The sequence below is a fragment of the Ambystoma mexicanum genome, chromosome 10 (genome assembly GCF_040938575.1).
Source record: "Ambystoma mexicanum isolate Mex_15411 chromosome 10, UKY_AmexF1_1, whole genome shotgun sequence".
In the NCBI taxonomy this organism is placed as follows: domain Eukaryota; kingdom Metazoa; phylum Chordata; class Amphibia; order Caudata; family Ambystomatidae; genus Ambystoma; species Ambystoma mexicanum.
Window position 1 is genome coordinate 624,544,383 of NC_090932.1, and position 21,323 is coordinate 624,565,705.

The 21,323-nt window shown below is 42.6% G+C and overlaps 1 protein-coding gene across 1 annotated transcript in view; it reads right to left on the reverse strand.

Annotated features, from left to right (window-relative positions):
- Positions 1–1,105, reverse strand: part of LOC138491604 (uncharacterized) — a 53,428-nt gene extending 52,323 nt beyond the window's left edge. The window contains exon 1 of the mRNA XM_069618210.1: positions 815–1,105. Coding sequence (XP_069474311.1) covers positions 815–974 — 160 coding nt within the window. The 5' untranslated portion in view covers positions 975–1,105. The remainder of the gene's footprint in view (positions 1–814) is intronic.
- Between the last annotated feature and the right edge of the window lie 20,218 nt (positions 1,106–21,323).

Genomic DNA, 21,323 nt, shown 5'->3' on the forward strand with positions numbered 1-21,323 from the left:
GTTTTCACCCGCCTTGGAGACAAAAAAGGTTGGGAGCTATGTAGTAACGTGATTGCCTGAGTGGCCTTTCCTGGGTGCACATAGATAAAGATGATGCATAGGACTGGACCCTGTGTCTTTGATAGAATGTAAACCTCCATTTCCGATAGTGAGGAATTAGACTTTGGTAAAAAATAGCCATGGTTCTTAAATACTGATAGCGGGTATTGTGAATCTGGGCCACCCTAAAATGTGAGCGTGTGTGCCAAGACTGTGGATGTGTGTGGTCCTGGGAAATTAGCTTCTGGCTCTGCAAACGTCCCACTCTCAGGGACAAACCCCTGAGTTTCAGGTACTTAAAACATGTCCCTAAAAAGACAGTCAATACAAATCACCAGGAAAAGAAAACTGCCAGCAACCTCAAATATGTTTGCTGGCCACCCACGGTTTAGCCGATATCAGAGCCATAAGACATTTTTTGGAGCGTCAGGGTTTCACTGATTTTCTCCAAATTCAAAAGAAACTACTTACTTCGGACTTCAATTTATGTTGGAATGTTTAAAGCGAACATCTGCTGCTGTGTACTAAAAAGGCATTTGTCTCGTATGCGGCCATGGACCACATATTTTGTGCTGTAGGTTGCCAATTCGATACCGAAAGTGCATTTTCGTTATACATGAAATAATCCACTCAAAGGCTATCAAAGTGTGCGTTGCAAAGAACACTGAAAACGATACACATATACTGGTAGATTGGGGAGGGGGCGGGGACTGCATCACTGCAATTAAGCCGTTAGTCCGAAAATGGAAATACCTCTTTTCCCACTGTTACGTACCTAAGTTTTTTATATGTGCCTCCTTCTCTATTTTGTTGGCCACCAGCTCTTTGAATCTCTTGATGGTTGTGGATTTGAATACTTCCTCGCTGGTAGCCACATCGATGGTATGAGGTGTACCAGTCAACCCGACAAGAATGACCTGCTGAGTTGCACTCATTTTGGCAGCTTGAAGTCCGGGTCTCCTTGCTTCCAGCTGCGAACTCGTTCCCTGATCAAAGATGACCGAAAGTTGCAGCAGGAATTTATTACACTCACGTTCATTCCTTTCACTTTCACTTTCATTTTGACTCGAACTCTGCCCTTCCTTCCCGAGAAATTCTGAAAAGTTAACTGTTTACATCCCTGGCACCTTATCGGAGTCCGCGCTTTTGAAGCTTCGAACCAGGCGAATACATTGTAAATCCAAGATGAGCTTTCGGTGGGGGGGGGGGGGGGATTTAAGGGGTTTACGGGATTTATAATTCTCAATTAGTTTTACAGTTTGACAGCATATATTAATATATTAGAGTGATGCTTCACGGTGTGTGTAAAACCCAGAACGCGCCGGAACGGGCCAGAACGGTACCCTAACCTATAAAATGGCAGCAAAATTCACCTGAAAATGATGCAAGCACACATGAAGAACATTTGGAAATGAGAAAGGTTCACCAATATGCTGTCATTAACCCATTACTGCCCAAAATCTACATTTTATCACGAAAAAAAGTACCCGGAACGGGCCGGAACGCTACCCTAAAATATAAAATGGCAGCGTAACTCACCTGAAAATGATGCAAACACACATGAAGAACATTTTGAAATGAGAAAGGTGCACCAATATGCTGTCATTAACCCATTACTGCCCAAAATCTACATTTTATCACGAAAAAGTACCCGCAACGGGCCGGAACGCTGCCCTAAAATATAAAATGGCAGCGAAACTCACCTGAAAATGATGCAAACACACATGAAGAACATTCTGAAATGAGAAAGGTGCACCAATATGCTGTCATTAACCCATTACTGCCCAAAATCTACATTTTATCACGTAAAGTACCCACAACGGGCCGGAACGCTACCCTAATATATAAAACGGCAGCGAAACTCACCTGAAAATGATGCAAGCACACATGAAGAACATTTTGAAATGAGAAAGGTGCACCAATATGCTGACATTAACCCATTACTGCCCAAAATCTACATTTTATCACGAAAAAGTACACGGAACGGGCCGGAACGCTACCCTAATATATAAAACGGCAGCGAAACTCACCTGAAAATGATGCAAGCACACATGAAGAACATTTGGAAATGAGAAAGGTGCACCAATATGCTGTCATTAACCCATTACTGCCCAAAATCTACATTTTATCACAAAAAAAAAGTACCTGGAACGGGCCGGAACGCTACCCTAAAATATAAAATGGCAGCGAAACTCACCCGAAAATGATGCAAACACACATGAAGAACATTTTGAAATGAGAAAGGTGCACCAATATGCTGTCATTAACCCATTACTGCCCAAAATCTACATTTTATCACGAAAAAGTACCCGGAACGGGCCGGAACGCTACCCTAATATATAAAACGGCAGCGAAACTCACCTGAAAAGGATGCAAGCACACATGAAGAACATTTTGAAATGAGAAAGGTGCACCAATATGCTGTCATTAACCACATACTGCCCAAAATCTACATTTTATCAAGAAAAAGTACCCGCAACGGGCCGGAACGCTGCCCTAAAATATAAAATGGCAGAGAAACTCACCTGAAAATGATGCAAACACACATGAAGAACATTTTGAAATGAGAAAGGTGCACCAATATGCTGTCATTAACCCATTACTGCCCAAAATCTACATTTTATCACGAAAAAGTACCCGCAACGGGCCGGAACGCTATCCTAATATATAAAACGGCAGCGAAACTCACCTGAAAATGATGCAAGCACACATGAAGAACATTTTGAAATGAGAAAGGTGCACCAATATGCTGACATTAACCCATTACTGCCCAAAATCTACATTTTATCACGAAAAAGTACACGGAACGCTACCCTAATATATAAAACGGCAGCAAAACTCACCTGAAAATGATGCAAGCACACATGAAGAACATTTGGAAATGAGAAAGGTGCACCAATATGCTGTCATTAACCCATTACTGCCCAAAATCTTCATTTTATCACGAAAAAAAAGTACCCGGAACAGGCCGGAACGCTGCCCTAAAATATAAAATGGCAGCGAAACTCACATGAAAAGGATGCAAGCACACATGAAGAACATTTTGAAATGAGAAAGGTGCACCAATATGCTGTCATTAACCCAATACTGCCCAAAATCTACATTTTATCACGAAAAAGTACACGGAACGGGCCGGAACGCTACCCTAATATATAAAACGGCAGCGAAACTCACCTGAAAATGATGCAAGCACACATGAAGAACATTTGGAAATGAGAAAGGTGCACCAATATGCTGTCATTAACCCATTACTGCCCAAAATCTACATTTTATCACAAAAAAGTACCCGCAACGGGCCGGAACGCTACCCTAATATATAAAACGGCAGCGAAACTCACCTGAAAATGATGCAAGCACACATGAAGAACATTTTGAAATGAGAAAGGTGCACCAATATGCTGACATTAACCCATTACTGCCCAAAATCTACATTTTATCACGAAAAAGTACACGGAGCGGGCCGGAACGCTACCCTAATATATAAAACGGCAGCGAAACTCACCTGAAAATGATGCAAGCACACATGAAGAACATTTGGAAATGAGAAAGGTGCACCAATATGCTGTCATTAGCCCATTACTGCCCAAAATCTACATTTTATCACGAAAAAAAGTACCCGGAACGGGCCGGAACGCTACCCTAAAATATAAAATGGCAGCGAAACTCACCTGAAAATGATGCAAACACACATGAAGAACATTTTGAAATGAGAAAGGTGCACCAATATGCTGTCATTAACCCACTACTGCCCAAAATCTACATTTTATCACGAAAAAGTACACGGAACGGGCCGGAACGCTACCCTAATATATAAAACGGCAGGGAAACTCACCTGAAAAGGATGCAAGCACACATGAAGAACATTTTGAAATGAGAAAGGTGCACCAATATGCTGTCATTAACCCAATACTGCCCAAAATCTACATTTTATCACGAAAAAGTACCTGCAACGGGCCGGAACGCTGCCCTAAAATATAAAACGGCAGCGAAACTCACCTGAAAATGATACAAACACACATGAAGAACATTTTGAAATGAGAAAGGTGCACCAATATGCTGTCATTAACCCATTACTGCCCAAAATCTACATTTTATCACGAAAAAGTACCCGGAACGGCCCGGAACGCTACCCTAAAATATAAAATGGCAGCGAAACTCACCTGAAAATGATGCAAACACACATGGAAAACATTTTGAAATGAGAAAGGTGCACCAATATGCTGTCATTAACCCATTACTGCCCAAAACCTACATTTTATCACGAAAAAGTACCCGGAACGGGTCGGAACGCTACCCTAATATATAAAACGGCAACGAAACTCACCTGAAAAGGATGCAAGCACACATGAAGAACATTTTGAAATGAGAAATGTGGACGAATATGCTGTCATTAACCCATTACTGCCCAAAATCTACATTTTATCACGAAAAAGTACCCGTAACGGGCCGGAACGCTACCCTAATATATAAAACGGCAGCGAAACTCACCTGAAAAGGATGCAAGCACACATGAAGAACATTTTGAAATGAGAAAGGTGGACGAATATGCTGTCATTAACCCATTACTGCCCAAAATCTACATTTTATCACGAAAAAGTACCCGCAACGGGCCGGAACGCTGCCCTAAAATATAAAACGGCAGCGAAACTCACCTGAAAAGGATGCAAGCACACATGAAGAACATTTTGAAATGAGAAAGGTGCACCAATATGCTGTCATTAACCCAATACTGCCCAAAATCTACATTTTATCACGAAAAAGCACACGGAACGGGCCGGAACGCTACCCTAATATATAAAACGGCAGCGAAACTCACCTGAAAATGATGCAAGCACACATGAAGAACATTTGGAAATGAGAAAGGTGCACCAATATGCTGTCATTAACCCATTACTGCCCAAAATCTACATTTTATCACGAAAAAGTACCCGCAACGGGCCGGAACGCTGCCCTAAAATATAAAACGGCAGCGAAACTCACCTGAAAAGGATGCAAGCACACATGAAGAACATTTTGAAATGAGAAAGGTGCACCAATATGCTGTCATTAACCCAATACTGCCCAAAATCTACATTTTATCACGAAAAAGTACCCGGAACGGGCCGGAACGCTGCCCTAAAATATAAAATGGCAGCGAAACTCACCTGAAAATGATGCAAACACACATGAAGTACATTTTGAAATGAGAAAGGTGCTCCAATATGCTGTCATTAACCCATTACTGCCCAAAATCTACATTTTATCACGAAAAAGTCCCCGGAACGGGCCGGAACGCTACCCTAATATATAAAACAGCAGCGAAACTCACCTGAAAAGGATGCAAGCACACATGAAGAACATTTTGAAATGAGAAAGGTGCACCAATATGCTGTCATTAACCCAATACTGCCCAAAATCTACATTTTATCACGAAAAAGTACCCGGAACGGGCCGGAACGCTGCCCTAAAATATAAAATGGCAGTGCAACTCACCTGAAAATGATGTAAACACACATGAAGAACGTTTTGAAATGAGAAAGGTGGACGAATATGCTGTCATTAACCCATTACTGCCCAAAATCTACAATTTATCACGAAAAAGTACCCGGAACGGGTCGGAACGCTACCCTAAAATATAAAATGGCAGCGAAACTCACCTGAAAATGATGCAAACACACATGGAGAACATTTTGAAATGAGAAAGGTGCACCAATATGCTGTCATTAACCCATTACTGCCCAAAACCTACATTTTATCACGAAAAAGTACCCGGAACGGGTCGGAACGCTACCCTAATATATAAAACGGCAGCGAAACTCACCTGAAAAGGATGCAAGCACACATGAAGAACATTTTGAAATGAGAAAGGTGCACCAATATGCTGTCATTAACCCAATACTGCCCAAAATCTACATTTTATCACGAAAAAGTACCCGGAACGGGCCGGAACGCTGCCCTAAAATATAAAATGGCAGCGAAACTCACCTGAAAATGATGCAAACACACATGAAGTACATTTTGAAATGAGAAAGGTGCTCCAATATGCTGTCATTAACCCATTACTGCCCAAAATCTACATTTTATCACGAAAAAGTACCCGGAACGGGCCGGAACGCTACCCTAATATATAAAACAGCAGCGAAACTCATCTGAAAAGGATGCAAGCACACATGAAGAAAATTTTGAAATGAGAAAGGTGCACCAATATGCTGTCATTAACCCAATACTGCCCAAAATCTACATTTTATCACGAAAAAGTACCCGGAACGGGCCGGAACGCTGCCCTAAAATATAAAATGGCAGTGCAACTCACCTGAAAATGATGCAAACACACATGAAGAACATTTTGAAATGAGAAAGGTGGACGAATATGCTGTCATTAACCCATTACTGCCCAAAATCTACAATTTATCACGAAAAAGTACCCGGAACGGGTCGGAACGCTACCCTAAAATATAAAATGGCAGCGAAACTCACCTGAAAATGATGCAAACACACATGGAGAACATTTTGAAATGAGAAAGGTGCACCAATATGCTGTCATTAACCCATTACTGCCCAAAACCTACATTTTATCACGGAAAAGTACCCGGAACGGGTCGGAACGCTACCCTAATATATAAAACGGCAGCGAAACTCACCTGAAAAGGATGCAAGCACACATGAAGAACATTTTGAAATGAGAAAGGTGGACGATTATGCTGTCATTAACCCATTACTGCCCAAAATCTACATTTTATCACGAAAAAGTACCCGGAACGGGCCGGAACACTAACCTAAAATATAAAGTGGCAGCGAAACTCACCTGAAAATGATGCAAACACACATGAAGAACATTTTGAAATGAGAAAGGTGCACCAATATGCTGTCATTAACCCATTACTGCCCAAAATCTACATTTTATCATGAAAAAGTACCCGCAACGGGCCGGAACGCTACCCTAATATATAAAACGGCAGCGAAACTCACCAGAAAATGATGCAAGCACACATGAAGAACATTTTGAAATGAGAAAGGTGGACGAATATGCTGTCATTAACCCATTACTGCCCAAAATCTACATTTTATCACGAAAAAGTACCCGGAACGGGCCGGAACGCCACCCTAAAATATAAAACGGCAGCGACACTCACCTGAAAATTATGCAAACACACATGAAGTACATTTTTAAATGAGAAAGGTGCTCCAATATGCTGTCATTAACCCATTACTGCCCAAAATCTACATTTTATCACGAAAAAGTACCCGGAACGGGCCGGAACGCTACCCTAATATATAAAACAGCAGCGAAACTCACCTGAAAAGGATGCAAGCACACATGAAGAACATTTTGAAATGAGAAAGGTGCACCAATATGCTGTCATTAACCCAATACTGCCCAAAATCTACATTTTATCACGAAAAAGTACCCGGAACGGGCCGGAACGCTGCCCTAAAATATAAAATGGCAGTGCAACTCACCTGAAAATGATGCAAACACACATGAAGAACATTTTGAAATGAGAAAGGTGGACGAATATGCTGTCATTAACCCATTACTGCCCAAAACCTACATTTTATCACGAAAAAGTACCCGGAACGGGTCGGAACGCTACCCTAATATATAAAACGGCAGCGAAACTCACCTGAAAAGGATGCAAGCACACATGAAGAACATTTTGAAATGAGAAAGGTGGACGAATATGCTGTCATTAACCCATTACTGCCCAAAATCTACATTTTATCACGAAAAAGTACCCGGAACGGGTCGGAACGCTACCCTAATATATAAAACGGCAGCGAAACTCACCTGAAAAGGATGCAAGCACACATGAAGAACATTTTGAAATGAGAAAGGTGCACCAATATGCTGTCATTAACCCAATACTGCCCAAAATCTACATTTTATCACGAAAAAGTACCCGGAACGGGCCGGAACGCTGCCCTAAAATATAAAATGGCAGCGAAACTCACCTGAAAATGATGCAAACACACATGAAGTACATTTTGAAATGAGAAAGGTGCTCCAATATGCTGTCATTAACCCATTACTGCCCAAAATCTACATTTTATCACGAAAAAGTACCCGGAACGGGCCGGAACGCTACCCTAATATATAAAACAGCAGCGAAACTCATCTGAAAAGGATGCAAGCACACATGAAGAACATTTTGAAATGAGAAAGGTGCACCAATATGCTGTCATTAACCCAATACTGCCCAAAATCTACATTTTATCACGAAAAAGTACCCGGAACGGGCCGGAACGCTGCCCTAAAATATAAAATGGCAGTGCAACTCACCTGAAAATGATGCAAACACACATGAAGAACATTTTGAAATGAGAAAGGTGGACGAATATGCTGTCATTAACCCATTACTGCCCAAAATCTACAATTTATCACGAAAAAGTACCCGGAACAGGTCGGAACGCTACCCTAAAATATAAAATGGCAGCGAAACTCACCTGAAAATGATGCAAACACACATGGAGAACATTTTGAAATGAGAAAGGTGCACCAATATGCTGTCATTAACCCATTACTGCCCAAAACCTACATTTTATCACGGAAAAGTACCCGGAACGGGTCGGAACGCTACCCTAATATATAAAACGGCAGCGAAACTCACCTGAAAAGGATGCAAGCACACATGAAGAACATTTTGAAATGAGAAAGGTGGACGATTATGCTGTCATTAACCCATTACTGCCCAAAATCTACATTTTATCACGAAAAAGTACCCGGAACGGGCCGGAACACTAACCTAAAATATAAAGTGGCAGCGAAACTCACCTGAAAATGATGCAAACACACATGAAGAACATTTTGAAATGAGAAAGGTGCACCAATATGCTGTCATTAACCCATTACTGCCCAAAATCTACATTTTATCATGAAAAAGTACCCGCAACGGGCCGGAACGCTACCCTAATATATAAAACGGCAGCGAAACTCACCAGAAAATGATGCAAGCACACATGAAGAACATTTTGAAATGAGAAAGGTGGACGAATATGCTGTCATTAACCCATTACTGCCCAAAATCTACATTTTATCACGAAAAAGTACCCGGAACGGGCCGGAACGCCACCCTAAAATATAAAACGGCAGCGACACTCACCTGAAAATTATGCAAACACACATGAAGTACATTTTTAAATGAGAAAGGTGCTCCAATATGCTGTCATTAACCCATTACTGCCCAAAATCTACATTTTATCACGAAAAAGTACCCGGAACGGGCCGGAACGCTACCCTAATATATAAAACAGCAGCGAAACTCACCTGAAAAGGATGCAAGCACACATGAAGAACATTTTGAAATGAGAAAGGTGCACCAATATGCTGTCATTAACCCAATACTGCCCAAAATCTACATTTTATCACGAAAAAGTACCCGGAACGGGCCGGAACGCTGCCCTAAAATATAAAATGGCAGTGCAACTCCCCTGAAAATGATGCAAACACACATGAAGAACATTTTGAAATGAGAAAGGTGGACGAATATGCTGTCATTAACCCATTACTGCCCAAAATCTACAATTGATCACGAAAAAGTACCCGGAACGGGCCGGAACGCTACCCTAAAATATAAAATGGCAGCGAAACTCACCTGAAAATGATGCAAACACACATGGAGAACATTTTGAAATGAGAAAGGTGCACCAATATGCTGTCATTAACCCATTACTGCCCAAAACCTACATTTTATCACGAAAAAGTACCCGGAACGGGTCGGAACGCTACCCTAATATATAAAACGGCAGCGAAACTCACCTGAAAAGGATGCAAGCACACATGAAGAACATTTTGAAATGAGAAAGGTGGACGAATATGCTGTCATTAACCCATTACTGCCCAAAATCTACATTTTATCACGAAAAAGTACCCGGAACGGGCCGGAACCCTGCCCTAAAATATAAAACGGCAGCGAAACTCACCTGAAAAGGATGCAAGCACACATGAAGAACATTTTGAAATGAGAAAGGTGCACCAATATGCTGTCATTAACCCAATACTGCCCAAAATCTACATTTTATCACGAAAAAGTACACGGAACGGGCCGGAACGCTGCCCTAAAATATAAAATGGCAGCGAAACTCACCTGAAAATGATGCAAACACACATGAAGAACATTTTGAAATGAGAAAGGTGGACGAATATGCTGTCATTAACCCATTACTGCCCAAAATCTACATTTTATCACGAAAAAGTACCCGGAACGGGCCGGAACGCTACCCTAAAATATAAAATGGCAGCGAAACTCACCTGAAAATGATGCAAACACACATGGAGAACATTTTGAAATGAGAAAGGTGCACCAATATGCTGTCATTAACCCATTACTGCCCAAAATCTACATTTTATCACGAAAAAGTACCCGGAACGGGACGGAACGCTACCCTAAAATATAAAACGGCCGCGAAACTCACCTGAAAATGATGCAAACACACATGAAGAACATTTTGAAATGAGAAAGGTGCACCAATATGCTGTCATTAACCCATTACTGCCCAAAATCTACATTTTATCACGAAAAAGTACACGGAACGGGCCGGAACGCTACCCTAATATATAAAACGGCAGCGAAACTCATCTGAAAATGATGCAAGCACACATGAAGAACATTTGGAAATGAGAAAGGTGCACCAATATGCTGTCATTAACCCATTACTGCCCAAAATCTACATTTTATCACGAAAAAAAGTACCCGGAACGGGCCGGAACGCTACCCTAAAATATAAAATGGCAGCGAAACTCACCTGAAAATGATGCAAACACACATGAAGAACATTTTGAAATGAGAAAGGTGCACCAATATGCTGTCATTAACCCATTACTGCCCAAAATCTACATTTTATCACGAAAAAGTACCCGGAACGGGCCGGAACGCTACCCTAATATATAAAACGGCAGCGAAACTCACCTGAAAAGGATGCAAGCACACATGAAGAACATTTTGAAATGAGAAAGGTGCACCAATATGCTGTCATTAACCCAATACTGCCCAAAATCTACATTTTATCACGAAAAAGTACCCGCAACGGGCCGGAACGCTGCCCTAAAATATAAAATGGCAGTGAAACTCACCTGAAAATGATGCAAACACACATGGAGAACATTTTGAAATGAGAAAGGTGCACCAATATGCTGTCATTAACCCATTACTGCCCAAAACCTACATTTTATCACGAAAAAGTACCCGGAACGGGTCGGAACGCTACCCTAATATATAAAACAGCAGCGAAACTCACCTGAAAAGGATGCAAGCACACATGAAGAACATTTTGAAATGAGAATTGTGGACGAATATGCTGTCATGAACCCATTACTGCCCAAAATCTACATTTTATCACGAAAAAGTACCCGGAACGGGCCGGAACGCTACCCTAATATATAAAACGGCAGCGAAACTCACCTGAAAAGGATGCAAGCACACATGAAGAACATTTTAAAATGAGAAAGGTGCACCAATATGCTGTCATTAACCCATTACTGCCCAAAATCTACATTTTATCACGAAAAAGTACACGGAACGGGCCGGAACGCTACCCTAATATATAAAACGGCAGCGAAACTCACCTGAAAATGATGCAAGCACACATGAAGAACATTTGGAAATGAGAAAGGTGCACCAATATGCTGTCATTAACCCATTACTGCCCAAAATCTACATTTTATCACGAAAAAAAGTACCCGGAACGGGCCGGAACGCTACCCTAAAATATAAAATGGCAGCGAAACTCACCTGAAAATGATGCAAACACACATGAAGAACATTTTGAAATGAGAAAGGTGCACCAATATGCTGTCATTAACCCATTACTGCCCAAAATCTACATTTTATCACGAAAAAGTACCCGCAACGGGCCGGAACGCTACCCTAATATATAAAATGGCAGCGAAACTCACCTGAAAATGATGCAAACACACATGGAGAACATTTTGAAATGAGAAAGGTGCACCAATATGCTGTCATTAACCCATTACTCACAAACATGGTCTATAGTGATTTGTCTGCCAGTACCTGGATATATGGAGTAGAACTTGTCAGTTAAAGGTATGAGGGTATGCTGTATGGTAGAAGAGCACAGTCTTATCACAGAAGCATTAGCCGATGGCTGTTCAGGCAAGGCTGCCCTGGAGTTCTTCAGGATGAGGGACACGTGATTCGCTCATGGCCCAATCCAGGAGTTGCAGGCGGACCAGGGTGTGCAGGGGTGAAGGTCAGGGAGGGACTGGGAAAGGACCAAACAAGCAAAAAAACACTAAGATGAAATGAAAGTGGAGGGATGGGGGACAGTAAGAGGAAACACAAGAGCAGGGGCACTCACCAGCAGTGTCTGGTAGGGCTGCGCAAGTGGAATCAAGTGGATGAGGGGAGCACATGCAAAGGAGAAGACTCTCCGCTCTTCGCTACCTGTTGGGACAAGTGACTCGCTCAGTATAACTTGGCTAGTGCTGTGGATATGCTTATGTTTATATACATTCCACTGCACAAGTGGAAGGCACAGGCAGAGGAGTGCAACTTTGTGTGACAAGTTTGTAAGATGGGGCATTGGGTATGACTGCAATGAATACCCAAATTCAGCAATGGCACTAAGTACAATTCACCAGTGTCACTTACCACCCTCAGTGTAATAAATCAGCAAAGGGGAGAGACATTAGTACTTGTATGTTAGCATAGATTTTATAACATTTAACCAAATGTAAATACATGAAATAACATTGTAAATGAGATACTATAACATGGTTTCAAGCTACCAATAAGACATGTATGGATGAGCTCTCTTTCACAATATATGCCATCCCTTTCTTCAAACTCTTGACCAAGCCACCTGAGAGCCTTGGGAGATCATCTCACTTGTAGAATGTCAGTAAAACCTGCCTTCTATTCCTGTTAATCTAGCACACGAGACAAGCAGATTGTGTTGCCTGAACCAGCTGCATCTGGCAAATGTTGTGCTAACAAGTCACATAAAACTTAACATAAAATGTCTTTCAAAGGTTGTCCATAAACTTTGATGCAGTGTGAGTGTCATATTTTATTGGTCTTTTGGTAGACATCTGTGTGTATTTGAAGAGATTTATTCTGTTTTTTCAAATACATAGTGCTTCCCTAAATGCACTTCGGACATTTGTACAGACCACTAGGGAAATGAGCTAGGTCAAGGCAAGACAAATGATATCAGTCCTGGCATAGTCCCTGGCAGAGTATCATATTTGATTTTGTTGGTTTTTTACAGAGTTTACCCATGAAACAGAGGAACCAAGTTGCTGTGTAATAGTCATCTAATGCTGTAGATAAGAATTCAACAGTGGATGTTGCCTCTTTTGGAGGATTCCTTGAAAAAGGTGTATTAAAATCTTTCTTAATATTCTGCTTAATCTCTTTTTTTGCTCTGCAATATTTTTGTTTCTTCAACTGTGATTTTGGGAGAAAGGATTTTCCACTAATTAATTCCATAGCTATCCACTGCCGCACAGCAGTCATGTCTGCAGGGAATGGTACAAGTGACCCACTACACAAAGTATGTGCAAATAAGCAGAGAAATAGTCCACAACTGGATGAATCATGCTGAGCTGGTACATCATGAGGAGCATGGATTGTCCACTTAGACCAGACAATTGTGGATGCCACCTGCATGTCCATGAATGTTTGTAGTATGTTTATGTACTTTGTGTAGAGGGTTTTATTGGAGTCTAAATATAGAATAATCTTCCACTTCATGAACACCAGCATAAGTACCCAGTGAGTATTTTGCACATTTGTGGGGATGATCCAGATGTCCTTTGCCATAATATCTGATTTGATGCCAAACTCGTGAACACTTGAAGAGTATCCACGTAAGTCAATGGAATGAATTATGAATGGACTGAAAACACTCACACGTACATCACATTCAGTGACATGTTTTAGAGAAGCTCTAGTAAGCAAGAAGCCTTCAATGACTGTGTCAACCAGCCAGTTATCACCTAAGAGAGATTTCATGTCTTCAACATTGATGTAAATATTTTGAACTAGGACACTCTGCATGCGTGGATAATCTGGAAGGGGCACCGTTTTATTTGTTTGTTTAGGTGAGCTTGACCGCTGCGGTACACCCAGATCATACTCGTCTACCAGAAAAGAGGTAAAATGTTCTTTCTTGGGAACATTCTGATATGGGTTCAATTGTTTAGTATGTTTATTTTTTGCTTTAATGTCCTCCTGAGTGTCATCAAATTTAGTTTCACTCATCAGAATAGAATCCATTGCGGCTACAGTCTGCAGCTCATCTTTCTGTCTAATTCTTTTCCTTCCAGATTTGCCTTTTCTGACATTCATCCTGAGCTTTTTCAGAGAATACACTATTCTTTTCTTACTTGAACTCTTACCGATTGACTTCTGTGCAGCCAGAATGTGGTAGCATGTTCGTGAACTGTTGCAAGAGCATGTTTCAACTGGGAATAACTTTGCCACATATTTTTTGTCTCGTAATCCGGTAACTATGAAACATCCAGACTGTGCCTGAAGAAATACTCGGTTTTGCTTAACTATCAAGTCTGCTAGGCCTTCCATTGCATTTGATTTGCGCTCATCACCTTTTGATATTGTTACAGGTTCTTCATCATAGTGACCCTTCTTTATAAAGTCCACTATCTTTTCCACAGGTATGTAATCAAATGGGAATTCAATATCACCAGAATTAAGTTTTTTGCCAGCATGCCTGTTTGACAGGTGATAATTCCCCATACCACACTGTCCTCTCAACACTTCCTTTAGATAAAATGTTTGCAAAAAGTAGATTGCCAATACCATTTCATCCATGTGAACCTCTTTGTGCTTAGTCAGTCTTTTCATCACTGCATTCATGCTTTCTGACACATTAGTCGTAACTCCACTGGTAACTCCACTGGTTTTCCTATAAATGCCAACTGTTTCCAAGACCCATCTGCCTGCCTTTGTCAAGATGTCTTTGCTCAGTTTTTCCTCAAAATATTTCACAAAAGAAGAACTCCATGTGGCCCTTAGTTTTTCCAACAATGTTAGAAAGTTTTCTTCAGTTTTGCAGTCTAAGAGCTGTAGAATATTATTGGTGTACACTTTTCTGTCTGCTTTTCCTCCTTCATGACCTGAAACCCAGAATTCCACGTCTTTCAGTATGTGGTTCCAACAAACCACATGCTTGCATCTTGGAATAATATTCTCTACAGATTTCACAATAGCAGCTTCTCTGTCTGTTACTATATCAATGGAACTCTGGTTAATTTGAGGCATACGCTTTGCTACAAAAGAAAAAAATGTTTCATGGACAATCGTTGTGCGTTTATCATGAATCAGTACAAAGGCAGGGATTGCAGGATTTTCCTCAAACAATGAACATTGAAATATTAGTGGAGAGAGGTAAAAATCACCTAATTGAAATGTTGTGTCATATGAAATTAGGGTTCTTGAATTCAACTTCATTACTTCCTCAAAAATATTGATAATGTCTGGAAGAGCCAAAGTTACAATAAGTTCGGGAACCAGAGAGTAATGGCATACAAACCCTTCCAGTGCATAGTGAAGCTCGAAGATGTTATATTAATCATCATGACTGATACTACATTTCTGTTTCCCATACTTAAGTTTATTTTTTATTTGCTCTGTATTTTTCGGCACTGTAACTCTCATGTGGGTAGGGGAAGCATCGCATTCTGCAATTATTTTCTGGTAAATTGAAGTTGGACCTAAATCTTTATTTTCAGCAATTTCTATCAGCACAGATGGCATTGTGCGAACATGAGCTCTCAAGGGGTATTTTCTCATATTTCCATGAGGCATGCATGGCTCAGGTGTTTTGTCTTCACCTAGATAATGGACAATCACTTTTTCAACACTTCCATCAAGAACTTCATAGCCATATCTGTAAAATGTAACTTCCTCTCTACCAATTAATCTTTGGAAGTAGGTCTTCCACACCAGAGGACTGGCCCTCGGCAGAGCATGCCTTCCTTTCTGAATCCATTTATACTGATCACATCTCCAATCATCTTTTCTATGCTTTTGTCCTTCATAACTGTATAGGAACACCTGACCATTTTCTGGATTAGTTGCCGGAAGTGTGGAAATATTGCCTTTTAGGTGATGCCTTAAAATGTTGAATACTTCTTGTGGTGAAAGCGGCGTTTGTTTGTTCATATAAACTATGCTGCACATTCTGGAGGATAAAGTAAAAATATGAATTAAATTAAAAATGAACACTGTTTCCCTCACACCCTAAGATCATTACAAATACGCAGGCAGTGGGTTTGTTACTCAAGAAGGGACACAGTGATAAGGGATGATGTCGGGACATAGTGATAAAGGAAGCATGTCTGGACTGAGTGGCCTATTCTGATGGAGGTGTAATTATGCTAGAGGTGTAATTCATGGGTGAATTCCCCATTCGGAATGTACACCTGTTTTTTACACTTGTTTCCTATCTTTATAATGGGCCTATTCTGCTAGAGGTGTAATATCCCCATGGGGTTGTTCCACCTCTAGCAGAATAGGTCCCATTATAAAGATAGAAAACTGGTGTAAAAAGCAAATGTACATTCCGAACCAGGAATTCACTCATGAATTACAACCCAGGCAGAATATGGCCCTAAGGGCCATGGATGTGTTACACCTCTAGCAGAATTGGGCCCTAAATTCCACACTATATCATAAAATGGGTCTCTATGTGCTGATAACCAGTAACCTGTGTGTATCAATGGGGTAAACACCATGGGCCTCATTACGACCTAGGCGGAGGACCATGGTGCTATTAGCACCATGGTCCATGCCGGTGTCCGCCATGGCGGAATGGGGAATTACCACCCCATTCCGAGGTTGGTGGGGCGGTAATTCCCCATGCTGCCATGGCCCTTCCCATTCCCATTTTTGACCCATAGGGCTCAATGGGAATGGGGAAGGCGCTAATTACAGTACCGTAAATTGCGGTACCGTAATTAGCACCAAGGTCCCTTTGCGGGTGCCTACTTTAACGGCTGGAAAAACCAGCCGTTAAGGTTGGGTCCCGCAAAGGGACCTCGTAATTAGGCGCTAAGTGTTTAACGGCGCCGCAGCCTTTTACGGCGCCGTTAAACACTTAGCGCCAGGGTCGTAATGAGGCCCCATATCTTCATCAGCCTCACTAGAAGCCCTTCACACTGATTCCTCTAACTTTCCCTACTCTTACTGATTATCCTAAAAGGATGGCAGAATGGGTAGCAGGATGGCAGGATGGGAGGTCTTATGATCAGTAAAGACACGCCATCCACCTCTCTCCCCAATTACTTAATCTCATTTTCTTTTGAGTATGTTTGTATTCAGCTCCTTGCTCCACCTCCTCTTGCATAATTCTCATCTATTGACCTCTTTGAGTCTTCAATCTCTCTTTTCCAATGACTTAGACCTCTTAATCAAATTTCTGACACTGAACACCTGTCAATTCAACCTGCCGTAAACATGACTACAGCCACTGTCTTCACCTTGACTCCTCATACTGTGACCATTTTCTGGTCACCCTCCACAATCAGTCGGCCCAATTGTTCTGAAACTCACTGGACTAAATAACTCCTCATCTGAATAAAGTCAGGCCCTTCCTTTAGGTGCTCTTTCCATCTGTTACCAACTCCAGTGAGAAGGCCTTCCCAGATTTTAACCTAGCACTAGTGCTCTTGTTGAGTACCATTATCCCTCTTGCCTGTGCATTGAACCTTGTATTTCCCCAACCATCCAGCATCTCAGAACCTATTGTGAGGGGTAAGAAATGTGAGGCCGACAACTTTGTTAAGAGTTTTCAACTTTAGCATTTTATTAAATAAAAAGGTAGGATAAACGCCACTCTATCCCTACCCTGACAAGGATTTTCCTGCCTAGAATAAACTAAAGAAAATACTCTTACAAAAGGATATCTGTCCCTCACACTTGTATACTCAATAAATCAATAAGGAAATGTATGGCAGTTTAATCCAACAATTATATATAACATAAAACCACATCACAATGTGGCCACTGCCTCTTCTCATAACCTGGGTTAATTCCCCTTCCCCAGGTTTGAGCAAGGATTTGCTCCATAGTTCAAAAGAAATCAGGAAATTCTGTTTTGCCACAAAGTTCCAACACAGTTCTTTCGGATTCAAAACTTGATAATAAAAAGTTCAGTTGTATCAACAATGTACGAAAAGAAGTGATAGGTTCCAACTTCTCCTGGAGTAAGAACAGGATTTAAATTCATCTCCTTCAAGTAAACAAACACTGTCTTTGTCAGGATGATATGCCATTGTGTCGGGAGGATAGCTCTGGGGCAATGTGCTCGCCTTGGTAGCAAGACGACGCGGAGCAACACAGGTTCGATGCCCGGGTCCGCGCTTAGAAATCTCTGGTTATTAAGCATGTTATAAATAAACAATTACAATTGTGGGTGACTTTAATCTTAAGGTCAATGAGGTGGAGAACTTTAAGATTCAAAGCTTTCTGTCCTCTATGAAAGAACTCTCCCTCCCCCAGCAGGTTTATGAACAGACCCATTCCTTAGGTAACACCTTGGACCTGATTTTCTCAGCAGATGCTGAGATCACTCTTTTTGTGGCCTTTCAAATCCTGTGGTCTGATCATTTCTTTGTTCCCTTCCCCTGGGGCATTAAGGGCCCGCCATCTGCTCCACCAGCCAAATTAGTCCAGCGGCGTGGATGGCGCTCAGTATCTAAATCTGATATGACCTCTTTGATACTTGCCCGACTTTCAGGGCTGTCCCCTGTGGACATGAATTCTTTAACTAGTACTCTGACCGCAGTTGCAGGCAGCCTTGCTCAGCTCAAGACATCTAGGCTATCTTCACGCCCCTCTCAGCAGTGGTTCATGGACAAGCTGCGTGCCCTTCGCCTACAATGCAGGCAGATGAAGCAAAAGTGGAGGCACTCTTATACCCCCAGGAAAAAGTTTGCCTTGTCTCTGGTCACCTCCCAGTATCACCTAGCCATTTCATGTGCCAAACGTGTCTACGTTGCATCTATTATTGAAACTTCTGTGAATCACCCCAGGGAGTTGTTCAAAGTGGTTCGTAATCTCTCTACTAGCTTACCGGTTCCTCTTCCCTCCTCTCAGGCCCTCTGTAATTCCTTGTCCACATGTTTTATGGATGAAATCATTTCTATTCAATCGAATATTGCTGTTACTCACCTTCCTTCTGAGGCTGATATTTACATGATATGATATTTTATTTGTATTGCGCCAATACACAATTGTTTCAGAGCGCAACGAGGCAAGGGAGGGGAAACAAGGGAGGACAGAACAACGATCTTACTAGGCCCAGTGACATTAAGAACGTGCGAGTGCAGGGGAGAGGGAAGGGGGAAGTGCGAGGGGCAGGGGAAGAGTGGAAAGTGGTGAACATGTGATAGAACAACAGGTAGTGTGCCCAGTAGGTGGTAAGTGCGAAAATAAGGTGTAAACAATGGGTGTATTATAAGTGCTCGAAGGGGACTGTAGGGTAGCAGATACAGACCCAAGTGCAAGGGTTGTCAGGAGGCAGTGCGGGTGTGTGGCTGGGAGGGCAGGGATCTGGGCCCGATATCAGAGGGTAACCAGGTGCCCGGTGCCAAAGCAGACAGTTTAGCAGGGGAGAGGAAGAGCGAAGGCAGAAGCAAAGAGGAAGGTCTTGAGGTGCTTCCGGAACCGGAGATGGTTCTCCTCAAGTTTCAGAGAGGCAGGGAGGCTGTTCCAGATGTATGCCCCAGCAGAGGAAAGGGATCTACCCCCAACTTGTTGCTTGGAGAAGCGACTGATCCTGAGGGAGTTGGAGGTGAAGGAGCGAAGAGCTCAAGTAGGAAGGTATTTACAGAGGGAGAGTTCAAGGTATTGCGGAACCAGGCACCAGAAAGCCTTGTGGACAATGCAAAGGGTCTTGAATTTAATCCTTGCAGACGCTGGGAGCCAATGAAGGGATTTCAGGGCTGGAGAGATACGATCGCAGGGCTTGAGGCCAAGGACAAGTCTCACAGTCCTGTTCTGGATGAGCTGCAGAGGGCGGAGAGTGGTTGCAGGCAGAATGACAAAGAGGCTGTTGCAATAGTCCAGCCTAGAGAGAACCAGAGCTCTGGAAACAGTGAGCTAATGGGGGAAGGAGAGGCAAAGAAGAATACCTCTGAGGAGGTGCAGTTGGTAGTTAGACTTTTTTTGAGACGTCAGAGATGTGTGGAGAAAAGGAAAGCGTGGAGTCGAAGATGACCCAGAGGTTCTTAGCCTCGCAAGTGGGAGCAGGGAGAGGGCCAAGGGAGGCCGGCCAGAGAGTGACAGGAAAGGAAGGTGCAGGTGTGCCGATGAGGACGATCTCTGTCTTACTGGCATTAAGGAAGAGGTTGTTGGCGGCGCACCACACCTGGATTGCAGACACACAGTCAGAGATGAGAGAGGGAGAAGAGGTGGCAGAGGGGAGCCTGAAAACATAGCACTGAAAGTTTCAGCAGAGAGCAGAAATGCAGTGGGCTAGCGGTGCCAGGTATTGGTTGAAAAGCCAAGGAGAGAGGTTAGACCCCTGGGGAACGCCACAGGTAGAAAGTGAGATAGAGGAAAGGAAGGACCCAAGTTGGACCTAGGAGGGTCGGTTGGAGAGAAAGGGTGTCAGCCAGGCCAGGGCCTGATCAGTGATACCAAGCTTATCACGGAGGCGATTGAGCAGGATGACATGGTTGACCATGTGAAAGGCAGAAGAAAGATCGAGTAGGATGAGGACAGATGGGATATTAGAATGAAGGGTGGAGAGCAGGTCTTCACGGATGTTCAGGAGAGCACTTTCCATGCTTCTGGCAGCTCTGAAGCCAGACTGATGGTCATGGAGACAACCAACAGAATCGGAGTGAAGATTAAGCTGGGAGATGGCCAGCTTTTCCAGGAGTTTGCCCAGGAAAGGAGTGATAGAGATCGGGTGATAGTTAGCCGGGTAATAGGGGTCGGCTTTGGGTTTCTTGAGAAGAGGGTGCACAAGAGAGTGCTTCAGAAAGGAGGGGAAGGCTACAGAGGCGAAGGAGTGGTTGCAGAAGTCGGCCAGAGCAGGAGCAAGGGTGTCGATGTGGTCCTTGATGGTTTTGGATGAACAGGAAATAACCTGTTTTGACGATACTTTCATAGATTGGACTTTCTGGAAATCTCTTCAAGGGAGAACAGAGGAAAAAATGAGAAAGAAGGAGGAGAGGCGGCTGCAGGGGGGCCAAAGGTAGCAGAGAGAGAAGCGGGAGGAGGAGGAGAGGACGAGAGGGTGGACAGGATGTCCTGGGTTTTGAGATGAAATGAAAGGCAAAGGCCATGCAGATGGCCTCGGAGGCGACAGGAGAG